Source organism: Dendropsophus ebraccatus, chromosome 12, assembly GCF_027789765.1.
Source record: "Dendropsophus ebraccatus isolate aDenEbr1 chromosome 12, aDenEbr1.pat, whole genome shotgun sequence".
In the NCBI taxonomy this organism is placed as follows: Eukaryota; Metazoa; Chordata; class Amphibia; order Anura; family Hylidae; genus Dendropsophus; species Dendropsophus ebraccatus.
Genome location: NC_091465.1, coordinates 78,446,331 through 78,471,902, shown reverse-complemented (window position 1 = coordinate 78,471,902; position 25,572 = coordinate 78,446,331). Strand labels below are relative to the sequence as shown.

Below are 25,572 nucleotides of genomic sequence, written 5' to 3'. Positions count from 1 at the left end.
GCAGATGGCGAAAGAGTTAAAGATTCCAATTTCCCCGAGAGGAAAAATAATGAGGAAAGGAAAACGAAACTTGCATGATTTCAGTTTCCATTTCCGAGAATCGAAACCTGATCATGTTTAAGCACAGACAATAAGGAGGCAGGCAGGAGGACAAGACAGCGGGTACACAAGGAGGTAGGTCTGCATGCCCTTTAGGGTGTATCTGTTGTGCAGCATAATTGAGGTTTTCTCCCTTCAAGCACTGAACTCACAAAGAGTATGACGTGCTTTTCTCTCTTTATGAATACAGTTGTACGGGATACATTCTTAAATCTTTAGAGTATATGGGCAGTGGCAAGAAGGGTGGAGAAGGGTAAAGGGAGGGTTTATGTTTGTTTTAAAAGGTTTCTCTTTCTCTTAAAAATCAACAAAAAATACTCTAACAAAAAATATACTGGGACCAGGGCCGGCGTTAGGGGGGGGCAAAGAGGGCAGTTGCCCAGGGCCCCCATCCCCCAGGGGCCCCCTGCCCCAGTTACAGTGAGTGTTAGGTGCAGGACCGCACAGACAGCGTCCTGCAGCCTCTGTCAGTGATCTCTGGCTGCAGCTGATGGCTGCTATCAGGGTAGAAACTAGAATGGAGTGTCCAGAAGGAGGTTAAAGGACCTTTGATGACATCATGCCCATGTGACCAGTCTCAAGTGTGGGAGGAGCTATATTCCTCTCCTAGGTTTTCTATGAGGAAGCTGGTTTCCTGGGCTTTTTGTGCAGTGTATACAATCAGCAGGAGGTAAGCCACATTGAGGGCACTGCTCTGCAGGGTCAGGAGTGTGTGGGTGCAGTGTTATGCGATGCTCTGCAGGGTCAGGAGTGTGTGGGTGCAGTGTTATGCGATGCTCTGCAGGGTCAGGAGTGTGTGGGTGCAGTGTTATGTGATGGTCTGCAGGGTCGGTGTGTGTGGGGGACACTTATGCGATGGTCTGCAGGGTGTGTGGGGGGGCACTGTTATGCGATGGTCTGCAGGGTGTGTGGGGGGGCACTGTTATGCGATGGTCTGCAGGGTGTGTGGGGGGGCACTGTTATGCGATGGTCTTCAGGGTCAGTGTGTGGGGGGCACTATTATGTGATGGTCTGCAGGGTCAGTGTGTGGGGGGACACTATTATGTGATGGTCTGCAGGGTCAGTGTGGGGGGGCACTGTTATGTGATGGTCTGCAGGGTCAGTGTGTGGGGGGGCACTATTATGTGATGGTCTGCAGGGTCAGTGTGTGGGGGGACACTATTATGTGATGGTCTGCAGGGTCAGTGTGTGGGGGGGCACTATTATGTGATGGTCTGCAGGGTCAGTGTGTGGGGGGGCACTATTATGTGATGGTCTGCAGGGTCAGTGTGGGGGGGGGGGCACTATTATGTGATGGTCTGCAGGGTCAGTGTGTGGGGGGGCACTATTATGTGATGGTCTGCAGGGTCAGTGTGTGGGGGGGGAACTATTATGTGATGGTCTGCAGGGTCAGTGTGTGGGGGGGAACTATTATGTGATGGTCTGCAGGGTCAGTGTGTGGGGGGGAACTATTATGTGATGGTCTGCAGGGTCAGTGTGTGGGGGGGAACTATTATGCGATGGTCTGCAGGGTCAGTGTGTGGGGGGGGCACTATTATGCGATGGTCTGCAGGGTCAGTGTGGGGGGGCACTGTTATGTGATGGTCTGCAGGGTCAGTGTGTGGGGGGGCACTGTTATGTGATGGTCTGCAGGGTCAGTGTGTGGGGGGGCACTATTATGTGATGGTCTGCAGGGTCAGTGTGTGGGGGGGCACTATTATGTGATGGTCTGCAGGGTCAGTGTGTGGGGGGGCACTATTATGTGATGGTCTGCAGGGTCAGTGTGGGGGGGGCAGTTATGCGATGGTCTGCAGGGTCAGGGGTGTGTGGGTGCACTGTTATGCGATGGTCTGTAGGGTCAGACGCATGTGGGTGCACTGTTTTGCGATGTTCTGCAGGGTGAGGGGTGTGTGGATGCACTGTTAGGCAATGGTCTACAGGGTGAGGGGTGTGTGGATGCACTCTTATGCAATGGTCTGCAGGGTTAGGGGTGTGTGGTTGCATTGTTATGCAATGGTCTGCAGGGTCAGGGCTATAAAGTAGCTGCCAGAGGTTGGTCTGATGTCATGTGGGGCTGCACAATCCTTCTAGTAATTATTGGGGTCTCATGTTTGTTATTCTTCCCCATAAGTTTAATTTCTGGAGCAGAGGGCGAGGAGAAGGGCCGTACCATCTGTACAAAGAGAGGGGGAGTCTGTGACAGTAAGTATCGGTAGAAGCCTTAGGGTACGTTCGCACATACCGGATCCGCAGCCAATTTCTCGCTGCGAATTTGCATCGAGACCCGCTGCGGATCCCTGCCCAGTAAGCTATGGGCAGACAAACTAGCAGCATGATGCACATCGCTGCGAGTTAGTCCACAGCCCGCCCCGTTAACCTCCAGCCACTGAAGCCTTTATGTCACCTGGTCCCACTCCGTCTTGCTTCGAGCGTTCCCGGCAGGTCCCGCTTAGCCAGTTAGTGCGCTGCCTGCCGCAGCGCGCTGATTGGCTGAGCGGGACGTGAAGACACCGGGAGCCCTGAAGAAAGCCGGAGCGGGGAGCAGGTGACATATAGGCTCCGGTGGCTGGAGGTTAACGGGGCGGGCTGTGGACTAACTCGCAGCGGGATGTGCATCATGCTGCGAGTTTGTCTGCCCATAGAGTTTACTGGGCAAGGATCCACAGCGGGTCTCGCTGCGAATTTGCATCGAGAAATCCGCTGCGGATCCGGTACGTGTTAACGTACCTTTACAAGTGCCAGGTATGACTGTTTTAGTAGATATTATAATTACCCTTTGGAGCTCACTGGGTCCTCCAGCGGGACAGGTGCTGCTAGTAAGTTAAGGGGCAGAACATCGCTGAACTCCTGCAGCAGAGAAGAACATCCATCCTAAGGCGGCTTTGAATATCTATTAGAACTTGGCACTTGTATGGCTCAGGTCCCTTCATACGGCCATGTCGGTTGTTACTATCAGGAAATCCTAATCAGGCTTCAGCAAACCTTCAGGATTTCCTGACAGTAAGGCCCCCCTCACACATCCAGGAAATCCGGACGGATTTACGGTCCCATAGGGGTGCATTAGTGACAGACACTCATCAGGATTTTTCCTGAAGGGCGTCCGTTCCGGAAAAATTTAATAGATCCTGTCCTATTTTCGCCTGGAATTCTGGCACGAACACCCCATTGAAGTCTATGGGAGCGCTGGCAATCCAGACGCTTTCCTAGGCCCCTCCCCCAATCCACCCCACCTCCAGTCCTCAGCAGTGTGGTGCCTGCCACACTACAACTCCCACCTGGAACTGAGCAGCAGTGGTGCCCTGCCTGCAGCAACCAACAACCCAACCCCCCCTCAGACCTCAGCATTAGTAACAGTGTTCCCCAGGAGGTGGGCAGCAGTGATCTCCAGGAGGCCAGAGCAGGAACTATGACAGGTGAGAATACACTTATAGAACTACATTCCCCACCATGTCCTGCTAACAGTTCTTGGTGGGAGTTGTAGTTTTGCAACCTGTGGCCATTCAGCTTGCAGAACTACAACCCCCATCATGCCCTGCTGACAGTTCATGATGGGAGTTATTTGTGCAGACTGTGGCCATCCTGGTTGCAGAACTACAACCCCCATAATGGCCTGCTAACAGTTCATGGTGAGAGTTGTAGTTTTGATGCCTGTGGCCATCCTTGTTGCAGAACTACATTGTGCCCTGCAGTGCAGTAATATGTGGACTACACCTCCCAGCATGGTGTGTGGATTAATATGCAGGACTACATCTCCCAGCATGGTGTGTGGAGTTATATGCAGGACTACATCACATAATGGGATTTGTAGTTCTGCGACAGATTAGAGGATGACAGTACATGAGCGGGAGACAGTGGCTCAGTACATGAGGGGCCTTGTAGGGCACATGTGATGTATGTGCAATGTATGTTGGCATACTAAGACCATATTTTCACTGCGTCCTCATGACAGCACCACAATGGAGGACGTCACCCTTGACCCTATCAGGAACAGGAAATCACAGAGGTTAAGAGGTTAAAAGGGCACTTCCCACAACTCCCCTCAGTGTTTTTCCTGTTCCTGACAGGATCAAGGAACACGGAGGTTACCTGTGATCCTATGTGGTCATGGGTCCTTGGACACGGCATGGAGCGGTTTGCGGACCCTTCCGAAGTCTATGCCGGTTGGTCGCATTCCTTTTCTAGGTGCCTCCGGTCCTGAGTTCCCCTTGCGGCGCTCTCGGAGTTGATGCAGGGGAACTGGAAGTCGCCACGGCCCTCAAAGTCCATATGGGTCTCCTGCGGCCTCCCTCGGTGAGGTGAGCTTCTGCGTGTGCGCGCGCACTCCCCTGTGCGTACTGACGTAAGTGCGTACGCTCTGTGTGCGTCGCTTGCGTCACATGCGCTTGTGACGTCACGCGCTCACCGAAGGATCCCGGCTGATGGAATCATGTGGCCCGGCGCGGAATTGGCGCCAAATTCAAAATCTCTGGCGGTCTCTCCACTATAAAGGTCGTTAAGTAACTCACACATATGCCTTAACTCCTGCATGTCTTTTCTTACAATGGATATTCAGGAAGTGGAGAGTGGGGAGGCTGTGGAGAGAACTGTGATCAGGAATCGTCTTCAGGATTTTCAATATGGTCTAGTAGGCCAACATACATTGCACATACATCACATGTACCCTTGTGTACTGTGCCACTGTCTCCCCATCATCTCCTCCCATTAGGTGATGTAGTTCTGCATATTACCCCACACACTATGCTGGCAGATGTAGTTCTACTCTGCCACCCCCTCATATACTGTTTGGGGGGGGGGGTTGTAGTTTAACCTGGATGGCAACAGGCTGCAAAACCACAACTTCATTGTGAACTGTTGGCAGGACACGATGGGAGTTGTAGTTCTAGGCAGTGTCCAGGACGCTCCTTTGGCTGCTCTTCTGTTCAGCCCTGTATTGCCTCTTCTCCTCCCTCTACAGTCATCGCTTGCAAGGAGCAGGGGGTCTTTCAGGGGACCTGCCAGCGCTGCTGAGATCCCGTGGGGTGTGCGTGCTGCTTAACCACTGCTGCTGAGGTCGGGCTGGGGGTGTGCAGTGGTGGGCAGCACTGCTGCTGAGGTCCGAGGTTAGAGGCGCTTTCAACCAATCTGGAATTCTGGACACTTTCCTCATGTGTATCAGGAAAGTGTCAGGAATTCTGGCGCTCCCATTGAGTTCTATGGGGGCATCTGTGGCGAAATTCTGGACGTAAATAGGCTGGATCGAAAAAATGATGACCACTTTTCTGGAACAGACACTTCTCAAGATAAATCCTCAAGGGTGTTGGCAAATAATGTAGCCCTATGGGTCCGGAAGTCCATCCAGATTTCCTGATAAGAAATTTGGGCATATTTTCTGGACGTGTGATGGGTCCTGATCCATTTTTACTTCCAGGAAACCATCAGGCAATGCTGACTACAACATACTGACTACAAGATCCTGGGAAAGCTGAGTGACCACATCATATTGAAAACAGGATACTGGGCAAGCTGGGTGACCACCCCAACCAAAACAACCATGTCGGGGTGGAGAAAAGATACTGCAGACATCATGGCAGAGGTCTCGGGTTGGGGGCTGCATACATCGCTGTTGCAGCCTGGGGTACCTTATCGCTTTGTCGTGGTCAGGGGGGAGGGGTAGAACCACTGCTGGCCTGCGGTCTGCTTGCTTCCAGGGTCTGGTCGCCTGTGGTCTGCTCCCAGCTGCAGTATGACATCCGCTGCACTGAAACTCTCCCCCCAAAGGGGCGGGGAGCATTGCACCCGACGCTCCGTGCAGCCTCCTGCCCCAGCCTGTCACCGGAAGTCTGGATGCTTTCCTGATGTGCTCAGGAAAGTGTCCAGAATTCCGGAAGAAAATAGGACAGGATCTACTAAAAAAAAAAAAAAGTCATAGCTTATATGTATGGCATTTTTAGTGGCCCTTTTCTAGGGAGAAGAAGCCACAGTCTGGTCCCCAGGGGGTTAATTTAACCCCTGTGGGCATTATTGTCCTCCGTTTAAGGGGGATTGGCCAAGAGTTAGATGACACTGCTACAGCCGCTGCCTGGCAGAGCTGACATGGCACAAATCTCTGCTCAACCAGTCAGCGGCTGTATCAGAGTCACGCCTCAGCCACTGATTGGCTGATGGCAGATTTGAAGAGCCAGAGCCCGAAACACTTTAAGCTCAGTGTGTCGGGCTGTGGTGAAGAAGGAAAACAGAGGTGAGTATGGACCTTTCCCCTTCTCCTGCACTGCACTTATCCCAGCAAGGAATGGGGCACAAATTCCACTTCCTTGCTGGTATGGGTGTAGTGTGAGATCAGTCTGGACCCCAGGGGGGTTAGTGTGGATGCAATGCATCCTCACTTAACCCCTTGTGTGTCAGACTGTACACAGCATCTGGAAAGATGCTGCATACTTGTAAGGTGCAGAATACCTGTCAAAATGATAGGTGTTCTGCTCCTGCCTGTTTTTTGTGTCTTCCCTTTTGTTTTTTAGATATCAGTATCCAGAGGATTTGTTGAACTTCATTGATGACCAGTAGAGATGAGCGAATGTACAGTAGGAGTAAACAGCTTTGTTCCTTTCGGGATTCTGTTCATCAGACTGCAGCGCTTTGAAGTCTGTCCCGCTCACTGCTGTCCCTTCCGAGGTGCTGGGAAAAGATGAATCCAGTCCTGAGAAACTTCTCCACTTTCCAAGGACTGGATCAATCTTTTTCCAGCAGTGAGTGGGGCAGACTTCAAAGCTCCGCAGCCTGATGAGCAGAATCCAGATAGGAACAAAGCTCTTTGTTCCTACTGTACATTCGTTCATCTCTTATGACAAGCTTTTTAAAAAAAATAAAATTGTCAACAAGGGTTGTGGCAGTATTATTTTTATTTTTTTTTCATTTGTTTTGTTTTTATCTTTTATTTACTTCACAGGCTTAGTAATGGATGCCGTCTATCAGGCAGCTTCCACTACTAAGTCGGAGTTTAGAGTTAGCTGGTATGAAATGGCTAACACTAACCCTCCACCCATTGTTACCCCAGTACCCACCGCACAAGGGGTACTGGGAAGAGCCGGGTACCAGTAGCCCCTGAGCGCCAAATTTGGCGCTCCTGGACTAGACAGTTTCAGGCTGGTATTATTATGCGGGGGAGGGCACAAATAAAGGGCTCTTCCCACCCTGGTACTACTAGGCTGCTGCAGTTTGGTTTTTTTAACCTGGCTGGTGATGGAATTAGAGAGAACCCTACATGTTTTTTGAATAAGTACAAAAAAAAAAAATGAGTGGGGTTCCCCCCTGCTCAAGGCAGATGTGTTGCCCTGCACTTTTCATTGACAGGGTTAGGGATATTGTAAAAATCCCAACAATTCCATGTGGGCTATTTGTTATTTTTAAACTTTACAGTGAATTGATCTGAGCTGTACACGTAGCCAGATTGCTTATGAAGAGACAGCTAATCACCCGGTCCTGTTTTGATTGACTCTTTCTAAGCTTTAGGGTACAAATACACATGACTAATCCGCAGCGGACTTCTCGCTGTGGATCACTGCCTTGTAATCTCTATGGGCAGACATACTGGAAGCAGGATTGCCATCCTGCTGTGAGTATGTCAGGAGACCGCCCCATTAACCCGCCCGAAGCATATACATTACCTACTCCACGATCCGGCTTGCTTCGGGGGTTCCCAACTACACGTCCCACTCATAAGTAAAAAGAAAGAAAATTCGGGAGGGCATTCACCGTAGAAATGATTCTTTTATTCTTGTACGTGTAACATAGACACGAACGCCGTGTAGCTGGCGGGGGCGCCTTGTGCAAGATGATTAAACGAGGGCAGCACACTGGCTGAGCGGGACGTGTAGCCGGGAAACCCCAAAGCAAGCCGGATCGCGGAGTAGGTAATGTGTATGCTCCGGCCAGGGGATGTCAATCCTGCTTTGAGTATGTCTGCACATAGATTACAGGGCAGTGATCTGCAGTGAGAAATCCGCTGCAGATCAGTCGTGTGTGTTTGTACCATTAAAAATTTTTCTTTCAATTCAGTACGATGATGTGTGTGTGACCTGTGTCCTAAGAGCCTGCCCTCTGTGTGATTTGTGTCCTAAGAGCCTGCCCTCTGTGTGATTTGTGTCCTAAGAGCCTGCCCTCTGTGTGATTTGTGTCCTAAGAGCCCGCCCTCTGTGTGGCTTGTGTCCTAAGAGCCCGCCCTCTGTGTGGCTTGTGTCCTAAGAGCCCGCCCTCTGTGTGGCTTGTGTCCTAAGAGCCCGCCCTCTGTGTGGCTTGTGTCCTAAGAGCCCGCCCTCTGTGTGGCTTGTGTCCTAAGAGCCCGCCCTCTGTGTGGCTTGTGTCCTAAGAGCCCGCCCTCTGTGTGGCTTGTGTCCTAAGAGCCCGCCCTCTGTGTGGCTTGTGTCCTAAGAGCCCGCTCTCTGTGTGGCTTGTGTCCTAAGAGCCCGTTCTCTGTGTGACTTGTGTCCTAAGAGCCAGCCCTCTGTGTGACTTGTGTCCTAAGAGCCCGCCCTCTGTGTGACCTGTGTCTTAAGAGCCCACCCCGAGTGACCTGTGTCCTAAGAGCCTGCCTCATGGGTAACCTGTGTCCTACGAGCTCCCCTCCTGCATGCCCTGTGTCCCAAGAACCCACCTCCTGCATGACCTGTGTCCCTAGAGCCCGCCTCCTGCATGACCTGTGTCCCTAGAGCCCGCCTCCTGCATGACCTGTGTCCCAAAAGCCCGCCTCCTTCATAACCTGTTTTCTTAGAGCCTGCCTCCTGCATGACCTGTGTCCTAAGAGCCTGCCTCCTAGATGGTGGGGGGAAACTAGTTTTTAAAAATCTTACAAACCGCTGGCTTAAAACGGGTATGTTTACCTTTGTCCCTTCATAAGCAATCTAGTTCTGTGTACAGCTCGGATCATATTGATGTGGAAGATGTACTTTAAAGAGGAACTATCAGCAGATTAGGCGAATCTAACCTGCTGATAGCCCCCTATTGCACATAGGGCGCTGAGGAAGAAGGTATGTCTTACCTTCCTCCGCCCCATTCCCGTCCTGTTAGCAGTGTAATCCTTGATCCAGAGCACTGCCCCGACCCCAGAGTGATAACGGCGTTCTGGGGCAGCACTTCTAACGGTGCTCATGACCGAGGATTACACTGCTAACAGCTCGGGAACCGCACCAAAGAGGAAGGTAAGAGACACATACCCCCCTCCTCTGCGCAATAGGGGGCTATCTGGTAAGATTCGTCTAACCTGCTATAGTTCCCCTAGGGACTTTTATAAGAATTCAATAGAAGTCTAACTATAAACTCCAGGGTTATGACCTACCTCTGTCAACTTGGACAGAAAAAAGCGTACGCACACAAAAGCTGCATATCCAAACAACATTATATTTAAAGTATACAAAATTAGTATAAGAGGGAGACAAGCCTCCTCCCAAGACCATAACAGAGGTAAAAACACGTTAAATACATTTATCAATACCTCGCTTGCATCCAAGACGGGATATACTAACAACTGACCCCTAAACACAAGTAATGAAAAATAAGTACAATGGTGGAAAGTGATGAGCGAATACTAAAGTGCTCAGTACTCGAGACGAAGTCAATGGGAAACTCGAGCATTTTTGCAGGGGACCCATGCTCGGCTCAGGGAAGGTTGCGTGAAAACCTGTCAACCTCAGAAAATGATGGAAACAGCAGGGGCAGCGAGCATGGATGCCTCTGAGGCTGCATAATCGGACCATTACGCCAAATTCTGGGCAACAGCCTGGTGGATATGGCTTCACTAAAAAAAAAAAAAACCTGCAGGCTGGCTGCAGATGACAACAGATACTGGTTTTTGGAGGTAGTCGTATAGAGTGTGTGTAAGTGGTGCTTTATGGTGTATGCCACTTCTTAAACAGGACAATGAGCAGTGAGATTCTTTGCAGCTGTACTACAACTCACAGCAATACAATGTACAACAGCAGCAGCACCAGCCACAAAAAAAACAATAGTACTGAGGACTTCTTTGGAGTCTGTATGCACCACCTGCTGTCCCCTTCCTGGCAGCAGTGGATAACCACAGTGTGCAGCTAAGATCGTGGTAGCTGCACTGCAAGTCCCAGCCAGCAGCCTGGAGTACTCAAAACAAAATAAAAATTTTAAGCCCTTACAAGGGCTGTTGTGTTCTTTGTCTAGTATCCCTGCCTACAGGAACGCTAATTCCCTTCCTAACACTGTTTCTGGCAGCAGTTGATCATCAGTGTGCAGGTAAGATCGTGGTAGCTGCACTACAAGTCCCAGCTAGCGGTTTGGAGTACTCCAAAAAAAATAGAAAATTTTAAGCCCTTACAAGGGCTGTTGGGTTCTTTGCCTAGTATCCCTGTCTACAAAAACGCTAATTCCCTCCCTAACACTCTCCCTCACAATCAGCAGCTCTGTCCCTAATCTCTTCCAGCATGCATGTGAGGCGAGCACCGCCGGCCCAGATTCTTAGATGCCCAGGTCATCTGATCTGGCCAACCATTCGCTGCTATCGACATGTATGGGTCCCACGTCTTTGCACAATGTACCAAAGAGTCTCCTGCATGCTTATTGGCTGAGAAATTGCACCCAAACTTACAGGAAAAGGATGATGCCATTTTCTCGAGTATCGCGTGATGCTCCTTCGAGCACCTTTGAGTACCTTAATACTCGAACGAGTTACAAGCTCGGACGAGCATGCTCGCTCATCACTAGTCACCATGTGTGAAGGATAAAGGGGCGGGGAGAGGGGGTTTGGTAGAAGAAACCTCTAGCAACTACATTCTAGCCTGCTCAGTACAGAATAGGCTACATTATGGTGTGCAGAAGGAGATTGCGGTGTCCAGAGGGAGACCTCCTCCTGTCCACTCCATTCTAGCCTGCTCTACACAGAATAGACTACATTACGGTGTCCAGAAGGAGGGACCTCCTCCTGGCCACTCCATTCCTAGCCTGCTCTACACAGAATAGGCTACATTACGGTGTCCAGAAGGAGGGACCTCCTCCTGGCCACTCCATTCCTAGCCTGCTCTACACAGAATAGACTACGTTACGGTGTCCAGAAGGAGATTACGGTGTCCAGAGGGAGACCTCCTCCTGGCCCCTCCATTCTAGCCTGCTCTACACAGAATAGACTACGTTACGGTGTCCAGATGGAGATTACGGTGTCCAAATGGAGACCTCCTCCTGTCCACTCCATTCTAGCCTGCTCTACACAGAATAGACTACGTTACGGTGTCCAGAGGGAGATTACGGTGTCCAAATGGAGACCTCCTCCAGGCCACTCCATTCTAGCCTGCTCTGCACAGAATGGGCTAGATTACGGTGTCCAGAGGGAGACCTCCTTCTGGACACTCCATTCTAGTCTCAACCCTGCTATCAGGGGTCACACAGAGGCTACAGGACGCTCTGCTCCGAGTGTGTAGCTTCCCCCTCCCCCTCCCTTCTGTACCATGTGATTTCCTCTCTCTTCCTGGTGTGGAGCTGTCGGGACGATGGAGGAGAGGGCTGCAGGGTGAGGATCAGAACCTCCTGCTGCCATGGACAAGGACAACTACACCCAGCATGCTGTTAGAGGGGGTAAGTATACTGTACATGTAGTGTGTGTATGAATGCTATGTGTATAATGGATGAATGTAGTGTCTGTTACATGTCATGTGTGTAGTGTGTGGGCTGGATGGTTTGGATTTGTATAATGTGTTTTTATGGATGTGTTAGTGTGTGTGTGTGTGTGTGTGTATGTATGTATATATATATATAATATAATATTAGTGTGTGTGTATAAGAAGCACTGCTGACTCCAAGTGTTGAGGTGAATAGACTGTGTATAGGAGCTGCAGCCATTCTCTGGTGACCACTGAGGCCGCTGATAGGAGCCTATGTATAGTGTATGATGATGTCACTAAGGCAACACGGTGTATTTTATTGAGAAAAAAATAAGGTGGCGGTCACTGTATGGTGGTAATATTGGTCCGTATATAGTGTATATAGAGTCATTATGCAGTGGTCAGTCTATGGCGGTAATATTGGTCTGTATATAGTGTATATATAGTGTCATTATACAGTGGTCAGTCTATGGCGGTAATATTGGTCTGTATATAGTGTATATAGTGTCATTATGCAGTGGTCAGTCTATGGTGGTAATATTGGTCTGTATATAGTGTATATAGTGTCATTATGCAGTGGTCACTCTATGGTGGTAATATTGGTCTGTATATAGTGTGTATAGTGTCATTATGCAGTGGTCAGTCTATGGTGGTAATATTGGTCTGTATATAGTGTGTATAGTGTCATTATGCAGTGGTCAGTCTATGGCGGTAATATTGGTCTGTATATAGTGTGTATAGTGTCATTATGCAGTGGTCAGTCTATGGTGGTAAAATTGGTCTGTATATAGTGTATATAGAGTTATTTCCGCCATAGAGTGACCGCCACATAATGACTCTTTATATACACTATATACAGACCAATATTACCGCCATAGACTGACCGCCACATAATGACTCTATATATACACTATATACAGACCAATATTACCGCCATACAGTGACCGCCACATGATATTGGTCTGTATATAGTGTGTATATAGAGTCAATATGTGGTGATCACACTATGGTGGTAATATTAATCTGTATATGGTGTATATATGGAGTCATTATGTGGTGGTCATGGTGTGTGCTGGTCTGTATATAGAGTCATTATGTGGCGGTCAGTCTATAGCGGTAATATTGGTCTGTATATAGTGTGTATATAGAGTCATTATGCAGTGGTCACTCTATGGCAGTAATATTAGTCTGTATATAGGATCATTATGTGGCGGTCACTCTATGGCAGTAATATTGATCTGTATATAGTGTATACAGAGTCATTATGTGGTGGTCACTCTATGGCAGTACTATTGGTCTTTATATAGAGTTATTAAGCGGTGGTCAGTCTATGGCGGTAATATTAGTCTGTATATAGTGTATATAGAGTCATTATGTGGTGGTCAATCTATGGCAGTAATATTGGTCTGTATATAGTGTATATAGAGTTATTACGTGGTGGTCACTCTATGGCAGTAATATTGGTCTGTATATAGTGTATACAGAGTCATTATGTGATGGTCACTCTATAGTAGTAATATTGGTCTGTATATAGAATCATTATGTGGCGGTCATGGTGTGGTGCTAATATTGGCGTGTATATAGTGTCATTATGGGGCGGTCACTTTATGGTGGTAATATTGGCCTATACATAGTATGTTTTCATCAATAACGGTATGGAGGTAATATTTGGTCCTGATATAGTGATTTTTTTTTATTTTTTAAAACAATACATATAGATAGTTTTTGTGTTTACACCACTAGCGGCGGTGCTGACATGTAGCGGCAGTCCTGACATGTAGCGGCAGTCCCGGCATGTAGCGGCAGTCCCCGCATGTAGCGGCAGTCCCGGCATGTAGCGGCAGTCCTGACATGTAGCGGCAGTACCGGCATGTAACCTTCTGAATTGACTCAATGTGACTAAGGGCCATAATACACGGAGCGAAAATTGTCCTAACCTGGCCGATATCGCTCTGTGTATATAGAGACAACAGTAATCAAATGATCATTGTCTTTTGGCAAGTGTAAAAATCATTGTCTGATGATTGTGCGTATAACATAATAAAGCTGGTACTTACCTGATCACGTTCCCCGGTGTCCTCAGGCCTTGTCTGTTTGTTATGGCCAGTGATTGGCTGAATGGCCGATCACTTCAGAGAGAGGACCAGAAGTGAGAGCTGTGACTGGGGGATCCCACAGACAAGGCCTGAGGACACCAGGGAATGTGGTCAGGTAGTATATATCTTCATTGTTCACTATATACAGCAAGGGCTGCACACACATCACTAATGAGATATATATATATATATATATATATATATATATATATATATATATATATATAAAATCTCATCTGGCCCCATCCTCCCCATACACAGGAATGTTCGGCACAGCTGAGCGTTTCTGTGTTCTCTATAGGAGGGGTAAGCCATAGCCAGACAGATCTGATGACGGCTTGTCTCTCTGAGAACAAAGAGGTTGGATGTTGATTTTCAATCAAGCCCAACCCCTTATGTCCACTGATATCATGTCAGAGGACTGTACAAAGAGCCCCATTCACCTTACACTGATGGCCGAACCCACCACGAGCAGCAGGTACCACCAAAAAGTGTATGGGAACCTTAAATTGCTGCTACAATATTTCAGCATTTGGGGCCCCACCTTCAACTTTGCCCAGGGCCACATTTAGTCTAAAACCGGCCCTGACTGGGACTGTGCATGTGCAGAAAGAAACATAACTCTGTAGGGGGCTGTGGTGGTCCTGGGGGTATTGTGGCACTGTGGTGGTGATGGGAGCATGGTGACTGAGGAAATATTTACATTTTGTGAGGGGCACTGTGATGGTTATGAGAGCACTGTGTCTGTAATGAGACTATTATAGTTATTTTGGGAGCAATGTGATGGTTATGGGGAACTATGGCAGTGAAGAGATTATTATGACTATGTAGAGAGTGCTGCAGTGGTGATGGGGTGGTGCACTGCAATGGTTATGGGGAACTATGGCAGTGAAGAGAGTATTATGACTGTGTAGAGCAGTGTTTCTCAAACTTGGTGTACTGGAGCCTCACCCAACAGACCAAGGCAATGCCTGGGCCTCACCAGTCTGACCAAGAGGGTGCCTGGGCCTCACTATCTGTGGTGAAAGTCCATTTAAAAGCTGAAAATACTGCAAGGGCTGCCTGTCACCTGTCTCCCAAGCTCTATATACTAATAAAGCAAGTACAAAATAAATTAATAATGTTGCTAAAATGGAGATTTTTACTCCAGCAAAAGGACTGTGCAGATCACAGTTACTTTTTGAAAACTGCCTTATTAGCTGGGCCTCACCAACAACTAGGGGGCGCCTCACTGGTGAGGCCCGCCTCACAGTTTGAGAAGCACTGGTGTAGAGAGTGCTGCGGTGGTGATGGGCTGGGGCACTGCAATGGTTATGGGGAACTATGGCAGTGAAGAGAGTATTATGACTGTGTAGAGAGTGCTGCAGTGGTAATGGGGTGGGGCACTGCAATGGTTATGGGGAACTATGGCAGTGAAGAGAGTATTATGATGAGACCGGCAAGATCAGGTAAGCATCGGGGGCTCTACTAGGGCATTGGGTGGGCTCTGCCCCGGGTGCTGGGGTGACAGGTTCCATTTAATATTAGGGTAATATTGCCATGAGGAGAAAGTGATTTGACCTAAAATCACAATTGAGGTGTTCTATGAAGATTTGAAGCCTTCAGGTTGTGTTCACATTGCATATTTACTGTGGTTTTTAAGTTTTTACCATATTTTACCATTTGTTTTCAGCTATTGTCTAAAACTGTAAAAAATAAAAATAAAAGACTTTTTTTAGTGACATGCAGAGTTGCAGTTAAAAAAAAAGTTAAACTTTTGCAGCAATTTGGATTGGATAGCTAGGGAATCATTTGCACATTTGAGGCACAGGCCCAATCTCAGGAATAGGAGGGGCTATGATGGTGGGACATACATCAATGGAAACCAGGGGGCAGCAGAAGTTAGTTGGGCCTCTTGCTTTCCCACTATTAATGTAATGACAGGTACTCTATGACTACTGCAATAATGGAGTGGTTAGGCTCTGAAGCATCCTATCCACTAGGACAAATTGGTCAGGGAAGGGAAGAGTGGACAGGGACGGTGAACCCTGGACTAGTCCCCGCCCACTGTCCACTGTGTTTATTGTGCGCTATGTAAATTTTTTCAATATTGCACTTTATACTGAGTATTTGCACTTTTTGAATCATCTGCACATGTTCACACTGTACATTAATGCACTTTACAGTTGCTCTTTGACGGCACTTTGTTTACACGCGGGATGTGTGCATTATGATGCGTTATTTTGCACATATCTAGCCTTGGTATTATTGTAATTCATCTCTATTTATGTATTTTATTAATTGTGATATAGAGTGATTACACATACTGTTTGATTCACGTACTGTATGGGGATGGACGTCCAGGGGTGAAGCACTGTCTGTGGGGGGAATGGAGTGTGGGCGTCCTTCCAAAGCGGCCTCAGAAAACGCTGTGCACATGTCCGTATGCGTGTAAAAACTGTGGATGTGCGTTCCAGCGGTGAGTTGACGGGAGAGAAAGTGATGGGATGTAAAGTCACGCCGATGTCGTCTATGGCATTACATAAATAGCAGACCGAGATGGTAGTTAAGATATATCACACCGCGAAACGTGTGTTGAGGGAGAATTGGTGATGGTATCACTTAGCAGCAATTTATGGGTGAGTACTTGGCATAATGTATAGGTGATGTGCCCCTGTGTAGGGAATGGCTGTTACTGTTATGTCCAATTGTGGGCTTCAGCCTTATATATAAATAGAATATAGGTGCAATATGAATAGAGGGTCTGATCATTCACTCCTCATATAGGAATGAGTTATACTATGTGACATAATGACAAGTCATCTCCCTCCTTATATTAGGGTGCGTTTACACAGACAGATTTATCTGACAGATTTTGGAAGCCAAAACCAGGAGCAGACTATAAATAGGGAACAGGTCATACAGGTAAGACTGAGATTTCTCCTGTTTTCAGATCCATTCCTGGCTTTGGCATCCAAAATCTGTCAGATAAATCTGTGTGTGTAAACGCACCATTGGTCTGGTGTTTTGATTTACATGTGTAATTTTATAAATAAAGAAAGTATTTTATTGGTAAGGCCGGATTCACACTACATTATTGCAATCCGTTTTTTCCATCCACTTTTTGGAAAAAGCGGATAAAAAACGGATGGAAAAACGGATGCATGTTTGTTTGTTTTTAACGACACAAAAATAAGGTCATCTGCGTTTTGGGTACGTTAAAAAAACGGATGCGTTTTAATCCTTTCTTTTGTAATGGAAGTCAATGGAAAAATAGATCAAAACGGATGCACACATGTGCATCAGTTTTTTGCAAAAAAGGGATGTAAAAAACGAATTGCAAAAAACGTAGTGTGAACCCAGCCTTGCAAGCCTCACTTTTTTTCTTGTATATGTATATTCAGTGTAGAAGCGTTAATGTTCATGACGTATACTGGACATAACCACTAATTATATAAATTTAGAAAGTGTATCTTTACTGTCCAGGTGGAATTGAGGTATAATACACTAGTAAACTACGCTAATAGTCAGCAAAGGGTTAACAAACTATAGGAGGTCAGGGGTCAGGTCGGAACATGATCGAAACAAAAGTCCAGAATCCATCAAGAGTGAATAGAGAACCAGATGTCAATCATCTCAACAAAAAAGAGGTTAACCGTGAAGTGGCCAGAAGGAACTCAGCAGAGGAGAGACGGGTGTAGCAGGTGAATCAATCAGCAAGGCAGAAGGAGTAGGACAGTGCGCAGACAGACAAATGCAAATAACAAAACAGAATAAGTCCAAGTTCATGGCCAAAATCGCAGACTCGGTTGTACAGCCATAACACGTCCACTCTTTCTAATGTTGTCTGTGGTCTTAACAGTGACAAAAAGAGGCTATGACGGTATGGTGGAGACCACAACAGAGTCAATGACTTATCTCTCTCGCTTGGGATAAGGATATCTCCTATTTTAGGAACTTCCTGGTACAGGATCTACCGACTGCATTTTTGTAAGGAACAAAATAGACAGTGACCAAAGTGCCAGCATGATTCGTAGATGGAAGTTATACAATGAGCAGAAGATATTAGATGAGATACTTGTATTAGAGTTCTTAGCAGTAGTGGAGTAGAGGTTCCCTGTGTCCTCCTCGTGTCCCGCTTAGAACTTGTGAAGATCCTGGAAAAAGAACAGATACTGTAAGAGGTGGACATTGATGAAACTGCTGGTCTTTTTGGTCAGAGACTTTACATATGCTCCAAGGTGATGATCTCCAACCTATACCAGGAAATGTACCAAATAAAAAGGGTTGGTTGGTTGACTAAGAAGGTCTTTAAATCTTTAGCAGAGGACTAACTTAAAACTGTTATGTTCCAATATGATCTCTATAATGGGACCCAAACCAAGTTTATATTAGACAAACTTTGGCACTACTTTATACTGTATGATTTATAGAGCATAATCCTACCTTGTATTCTGGTGGACTCAACCAACACTCAATGTCTATCTTCCAAAGACATTTCAGTAAGAAAATATGAAGTTCTGCTTTCACCAATCCTTTCTTATTTTTGTTTAGATCAGCTTCTTCAAAATGGATCCTAACGTTCTCACTGAAGAAATGCAGAAAATTAATTCCAATGATTTAAACACGGATTCTTCTGAGATGATCCCTGTTGAAGAAGCTAGAGAAATTCAGTCTGCTTTAGAAGATGGTGACCTCTGTAGAGCTACTGAAAGGCTCAGCAAAAGCCTTGAGGAAATAGAAAATGCCCCATTGAACATTGCCATCACAGGGGAGTCAGGAACAGGAAAGTCCACTTATGTTAATGCCATCCGTGGAATTGGTCATGAAGAAGAAGGTTCTGCTAAAACTGGTGTGGTGGAGACAACAATGGAGCCAACACCGTATACACATCCACAGTATCCTAATGTAACTATTTGGGATCTTCCAGGAATAGGAACTCCAAATTTTGCCGCAGCTGATTATCTTCAGTCTGTTGATTTCAGTCGATATGACTTTTTCATCATCATCTCATCCGAACGCTTCAAAAAAAACGACATTGACCTAGCAAAGGAGATTCGAGCAATGGACAAGAAATTCTACTTTGTGAGATCCAAAGTTGACAACGATTTGCATGCCTCCCAAGTACGAAGGAAGAAGACTTACAATGAAGAGAACGTTCTCAAAGTAATCCGAGATAACTGCATTAAAAACCTCCTTGATGGGGGAATTGCTGAGCCTCGGGTGTTTCTTCTCTCATGCCTGGACTTGGACAAGTACGACTTCCACGAAATGCAAGACACTCTAGAGAAGGAGCTTCCGAGCCACAAGAGACACATATTCCTGATGTCTCTACCCAACATTTCCCTTCCTGTTCTTGAAAAAAAGCGTGAGGCTCTGAGGAAGGACATATGGAAGTGGTCTTCTCTTTCTTGTGCAGTGGCTGCAGTCCCGATCCCAGGCCTCTCTGTAGCTTGTGATGTAGGAATTCTGATAAAAACCATGAGAAACTATCGAAGTGCATTTGGCTTGGATGAACAGTCACTAAAAAAGTTAGCCGATAAGTCTGGTAAAGACGTCAGTGAGTTAAAATCTGTTATAAAGTCCCCTATAGTCATAAAAGAGATAAATAAAGAACTTGTGATGACTTTACTAACCAGAGGGGCCGCAGGGGCTCTCATGATAGTTGAGTATATTGTTAGCAATATCCCAGTGGTAGGTACTGTGGCAGGAGGGGGCATCTCATTTGCTACCACTTACTGGATGCTCTGTGGCTTCCTTAAAGAGATTGCTGATGACGCAGCGCGTGTTCTTCAGAAGGCATTGGAGACGCCTGTTTAAGTATATTTCTTCCTAAGAATAAAATGTCCAAATATGGGATAAAAACACATTTTTTTGCAGACAGAAATAATAGAATCTGGTTTAATGATTTATATACTGTGTAAGCCAATACATCGATTCCAGTGTGTTTACCTTGTATACATTGGTTTGTTCTTGTTCCTTAGATCTTTTAATTTAATTTTTTTTTTTCATATTGAAAATTAAGATGTGTAAGACATCTCGAGGCAAGCCTAAAATCATATGTGAGTGCTAGTAATCTCAATCCCCCCATTCTTGACCCTTTCTTACGACAGACCAGGAACCTATACTTATATACAGTGAACCTTATTTTAGTTACATAGTCTTAATTACGATATAGTCTATGTTTTTTGTGAAGAGGACGTTGTAGCCATCACAAAAGGATGGGGACAGTGACGGAGAACATGCTTCAAGTTCTACAGGAAAGTACCTCTTATGACCCAAAACAAATAGACCTTATAACTCCCATAATAAAAGCTGCAATAATGATAGAGTCAGGATCTGCAAAATCCTCCATTGTTAATGTCATCTGTGGTCCTCACAGTGACGGAGAAGAAGATGCTAATTTGGGTTCACTCAAAGCCACAACAGAGGCCACAGCCTATCCCCATCCCAAGCTGAGACATCTAGTATATTGGGACTCTCAAATGTATCACTGAGTCAACCACCATCAGTACCACCATATTATCATAGCTTCTGAAAGGGTGAGGCTATCCATGTCATGCAACTGGACAAGAAGATCTGGTCTACAAAGAAGCAAAACTTTGTAAGTAACACAAAGACACTGAAGCTAGCATGGTTCTCCAATAAAAGAGGTACAATAAGCATAAGATATTAGATGAGATACGAGATGATTGTGTTAATGCCCTTAGCGTTAGTGGAGTAGAGGATCCCAGTGTCTTCTTCTTGTAACAGTTACCACCGCTACTACTGTACCTCCTATAGCTTAGTCCGTGATCTCAAGGAACATCGATAGTGGCTTCTTTTGGAGTGGGTCTTAGCTACAGTGTCCTTTCCGAAGACCATCCACCATTCTCTTCGACTAAATGTATTCATGGAATGTTATTGTAAATTGTAATTTATGGCTAATGTAAATTGTGTATTAAAGCATATTTATTTCCAGATAGGTGTTTGAGTTTTCTTGTATAGACGTGCCAAAAGGTTTATTATGAAAGGAATTAGCCAACACTACAAAAACACGGCCACTTTCTTTCAGAGACTCTTGTCAACATGACTCTTGTCTCCAGTTCAGGTGCGGTTTGCAATTAAGCTCCATTCACTTCAAGTCCCCCTTTTGGAGATCATGGGATCCCAGCAGTCAGACCCGAGTGATCAATTATCCCCTATCCTCAGGACCTTTCAGTGTCAACCCATGTGGAGTGGGAAATAGTGTAATAATAAAAAAATAAGAATACCTTTGAGGCTATGTTCACACTGCGTAAGAGACTGGCCGTTCCGTGACCTGGCTGGGTCACGGAATGGCCGGCCTTTGCAAAGATTATCCAGCCGCAGGGTTCTGATGCGTGCGCATCAGCGCGCGCCTGCATCAGAACTCTCATAGCACACAATGAAGCGAGCGGCCGGAGCCGCTCGCTTCATTGTGTGAACTCACAGGTCTTTCTGCGGCCGCAATTCATGGGATCCCGGCCGGAGCGTATATGATGTGTATACGCTCTGGCTGGGATCCCATATAAGAATAGGCAGTGTTCCACACTGTACAAAGTACGGCCGTTGTTGCCAATGGCAACAACGGCCGTACTTTTACGTAGTGTGAACATAGCCTAAGGGTTAAAAAAATTACCATATAGGGCTGTTTAAACCTGTGATTGGGGTAAAGAGATGTAGTAAACCAATATGCGGGTCACATAAAAAAAGACACAAAGGACACCAAAATGGCATAAAATCACAGTGAGCTAAAAAAAAAAAATCACATACATTAAAAAGCAATACTATACTTGATGCGGCACTGACAATAAGAACCACAGAATACTGTAATATAATATTATAACATGAGACAGATGGAACAAGAACGGCGCCATACATGTTGGACCTAAAGGACGTTCTCAATAAACTCGTAAAGCCCTTGTGGACTGAGGGTCTCGAGTTTTTATATCCAATAGTTTTTCCTTTTGCGGAGGGTCTGAGGGTCTGTACCTTTTGCGGTTACCCTGTGCGGTATCTGTTCTTTGGGTGTAATGTGAAGTGGGTTGAAGCTGGATTTAGTGCTTTCAATAATATTACATGAGGCCCCATGATATAAAACCCCTTTTTCCACATTCCTCCCATGATTACTGATCCTACTACGTAGGGCCTGGGTGGTGTGCCCTATGTACTGTGCCCCACAATGGCACTCCAGGTAGATAGCGAAAGAGGAGCCACAGTTCATAGAGGATTTAATGGAAAAGCATTCTCCAGTGGTGCTAGATCTAAACTCCAGGGTTGTTACAACATTTGCATTTGCCTATTGTTTTCTCTCCTTGTCTATAACAATCCCAATAAGAGTTTTTTAAAAACATACATAAAGGAAGAGTCTGGAAGCGTCTGAGGTAGTGCAAAAATCTTCAACTCTTTATTAGATGATCAGGTACACAATACATTTCAACCCATATAGGTCTTTATCAAGCAATATATATCATGTTTTATACAGACCCATAAAAGGGGAAATATATATATCCGATCACCCAATAAAGATCTGAAGATTTTTACACTATCATGGAAGCTGACGGACTCTTTCCTTACATATGTCACAAAAATGCCCAGACTCTGACCAAGAGCTAGAACGAGCCAGTAGGAGCACTCGGCCACGCACTTCTCTTTTCTGCCTGCTGCTCTCTGCATCTTATTGCAGGGGATCAATTCTACTGTAAGGCTATGGAACTCTTCTCCTGCAGTGGGACAGTCAGGGAATGAAGCGCTGAGCTGAGTGCTTGTTCTGAATCTACTGATCCAGCCACGACCGATCAAAAAATTTGACTTGTCATAAGTGACAGAAGCATAAACCCTCCTGGTATTCTGGTGGCAGGCAAGCCCAACCAGTCTGAGCATCCATCTTCTTGGTTATGTATGTGACAAATTCTTGGTTATGTAGCAATACAAAAACAGATTTAGGACATGTTCACACAACGTACTGTATATTTTCTATTAATCACGGACATCATTGCAAATTGCAACAACGGCCATGATTAATAGAAAATATTCATTGCATTGAAGTCAGAGGGAATCCCGGCTGAAGTTTATACACATAGGGGGAGATTTATCAAAGGGTGTAAAATTTAGACTGGTGCAAACTGCCCACAGCAACCAATCACAGCTCAGCTTTCCTTTCAGCACTGCCTAAAGCTGAGCTGTGATTGGTTGCTCTGGGTAGTTTGCACCAGTCTAAATTTTACACCCTTTGATAAATCTCCCCCATAGTATACACTGCGTCCGGGATTCCAAGCGGCCACGGGAAAAACTGACATGTCAGTTTTTTGCGTCCGCTCTTTATTGAACAGCGGCCGCACAACACTGACAGTTTACACAATGACACAGTTCACTCTGGCCACACTTTCCATTGTGTGCTATGGTGAATTGGCATGCGGACACACACGGATGTGCCCGCATCCCAATTCAACAGTAATGAACGGGATGAACTTCACTGACACGAGCCGCTCTGTGACACGGCCGGGTCACAGAACGGCCGGTGTCATACAGTGTGTGAACCCGGCCTTAGTGAGTGAAGGTGAGGTCCTGCTTTCATCAACTATTTCTTTTTTTTTTCCTTCAGGTCAATAATTGAAAATGGATTTTGATTTCATCCCTGAAGAAGACATGCAAGAAATGAATTCTGCTTTAGAAGATGGTGACCTCTGTAAAGCAACTGAAAGACTCAGAGAGTCTCTTAAGGAAATAGAAAAGGCCACATTAGACATTGCCATCACAGGACAGTCGGGAACAGGAAAGTCCAGTTTTGTTAATGCTATTCGTGGCATGGGTGATGAGGAAGAAGGTTCTGCCGAAACTGGTGTGGTGGAGACAACAATGAAGCCAACACCATACACACATCCACAGCATCCTAATGTAACTATTTGGGATCTTCCAGGAATAGGAACTCCAAATTTTGCAGAAGCCGATTACCTTGAGTGTGTTGAGTTCCGTCGATACGACTTTTTCATCATCATCTCGTCAGAACGCTTCAAGCAGTACGACATTGACCTAGCGAAGGCGATTCAAGCAATGGACAAGAAATTCTATTTTGTGAGATCTAAGGTTGACAACGATTTGCATGCCTCCCAAGTACAAAGGAAGAAGACTTACAATGAAGAGAACGTTCTTAAAGAAATCCGAGATAACTGCATTAAAAACCTCAATGATGAGGGAATCGATGAGCCCCGTGTGTTTCTTCTCTCATTGCTGGAGCTGGATAAATATGACTTTTACAAAATGCAGGAAACTGTAGACAAGGAGCTTCCAACACACAAGAGACAGATATTTCTGGAATCACTACCCAACATTTCTTTGCCGATTCTTGAGAAGAAGCGCGAGGCTCTGAGGAAGGAAATCTGGAAGTGGTCTTTTGTTTCTTGTGCAGTGGCTGTACCCTACACTGGGCACAAGTTTTTAACTTGTGATATAGCAATCCTGGTAACATCCATGATACGCATACAGAAGGCTTTCGGCTTGGATAAACTGTCACTAGTAAAATTAGCTAACAAGTCCGGTAAAGACGTCAGTGAGTTAAAATCTGTGGTAAAGTCGCCCTTAGACATAAATAAAGAGCTTCTCACAACTTTACTAGCCAGAGGGAAAACAGGGACTCTCAAAAAAGTTGAATATGTTGCTAGTTTTATACCAATTCTAGGTACCATGACTGCGGGAGGCATCTTGTTTGGTACCACTTACAGGACGCTCTGTGATTTCCTTAAGGAGATGGCTGAAGATGCAGCGCGTGTCCTCAGGAAAGCATTGGAGTAACCCGCTTAGGAAGCTTTCACCTGCAAAATGTGTGAGAAACTCCTAGAAGTGGGATAAAGCAAAAATTATTTGGCCATAATAAAGATGCGATTTAGTAATTTAGTGATATCGAAAGAACTAGTCTATCTTCTAGGTATGTTAAGTGTTCCTGTCGCTATAACTTTCAAAAACTTAACCAACAGTAGATGTGGTATAAGGCAAGTCTGCAATTTACATTTATTTAGTATTTTTTCTTAGGGTACTATTACACGGAACGATAATCGGCCGAATCGGCCCTATCTGGCCGATTATCGTTCCGTGTAATAAAGACAACGATCAGCTGATCAGACCTATAATCGTCGGGCGCCGCGCACCGCTATTACACGTAGCAGTGTGCGGCCAACGCTGACGATTAGCAAAGAGGAATGCATACCTATTCAGGTTGCAGGGCTCCTCTTCCTCTGAGCTTCTCACCGGGTCCAGCGCTTCTGCTTCACAGCGGCCTGCGTTAGCTGACAGGCCGCTCAGCCAATCACAGGCCGGGACCGCCGCGGCCAGTGATTGGCTGACCGGCCTGTCAGCTGAGACAAACCGCTGTGAAGCTGGAGCGCACGGGACCCAGGGAGAAGCACAGAGGAAGAGGAGCCCTACAACCTAGATAGGTATGCATTCAGTTTAAACAAAGGCTGCAAGGACATCGGTAACGATGTCCCTGCAGCCCTTGTTAAATGATTATCGGGACATGTAATAGGCCCAGTAAACGAGCGCCGATTTAACAGATCGGCGCTCGTTTACAGGTATTATCGGGCCCCCATCGGCCCGTGCATTACCACCCTTAGTTATGATGGAAAGCACGGCACTTCCTGTGTTCTTAATCTTATTTTTTTCAGAAAGTCTAAAAACAGCAAGTCTTGTGTTTCCCAGGTCATCTGCGCTCACAGAGAAGGCATTCATGTGATTGATGGACACAATGAGCCGTGACACTCTGTACTGGCCGGTGTAGCAGGCCAGATTAACCCCCGTCCAGATTATACCCGGGTATAAAATGGCCTAGGCCA

The 25,572-nt window shown here is 46.1% G+C and overlaps 2 protein-coding genes across 2 annotated transcripts; both read left to right on the top strand.

Annotated features, from left to right (window-relative positions):
- Nucleotides 1-68: 68 nt before the first annotated feature.
- On the top strand, nucleotides 69-25,087 carry LOC138768985 (interferon-inducible GTPase 5-like). The gene is made up of 2 exons (XM_069947109.1): nucleotides 69-174; nucleotides 23,349-25,087. Exon 2 carries the CDS (start codon nucleotides 23,363-23,365, stop codon nucleotides 24,533-24,535), a length of 1,173 nt encoding a protein of 390 aa, XP_069803210.1. The 5' UTR covers nucleotides 69-174; nucleotides 23,349-23,362; the 3' UTR covers nucleotides 24,536-25,087.
- On the top strand, nucleotides 720-20,685 carry LOC138768984 (interferon-inducible GTPase 5-like). Its single transcript, XM_069947108.1, has 2 exons — nucleotides 720-769; nucleotides 18,299-20,685. The coding sequence occupies exon 2, from the start codon at nucleotides 18,314-18,316 to the stop codon at nucleotides 19,562-19,564; it is 1,251 nt and encodes a 416-aa protein (XP_069803209.1). The 5' UTR covers nucleotides 720-769; nucleotides 18,299-18,313; the 3' UTR covers nucleotides 19,565-20,685.
- Nucleotides 25,088-25,572: the final 485 nt, after the last annotated feature.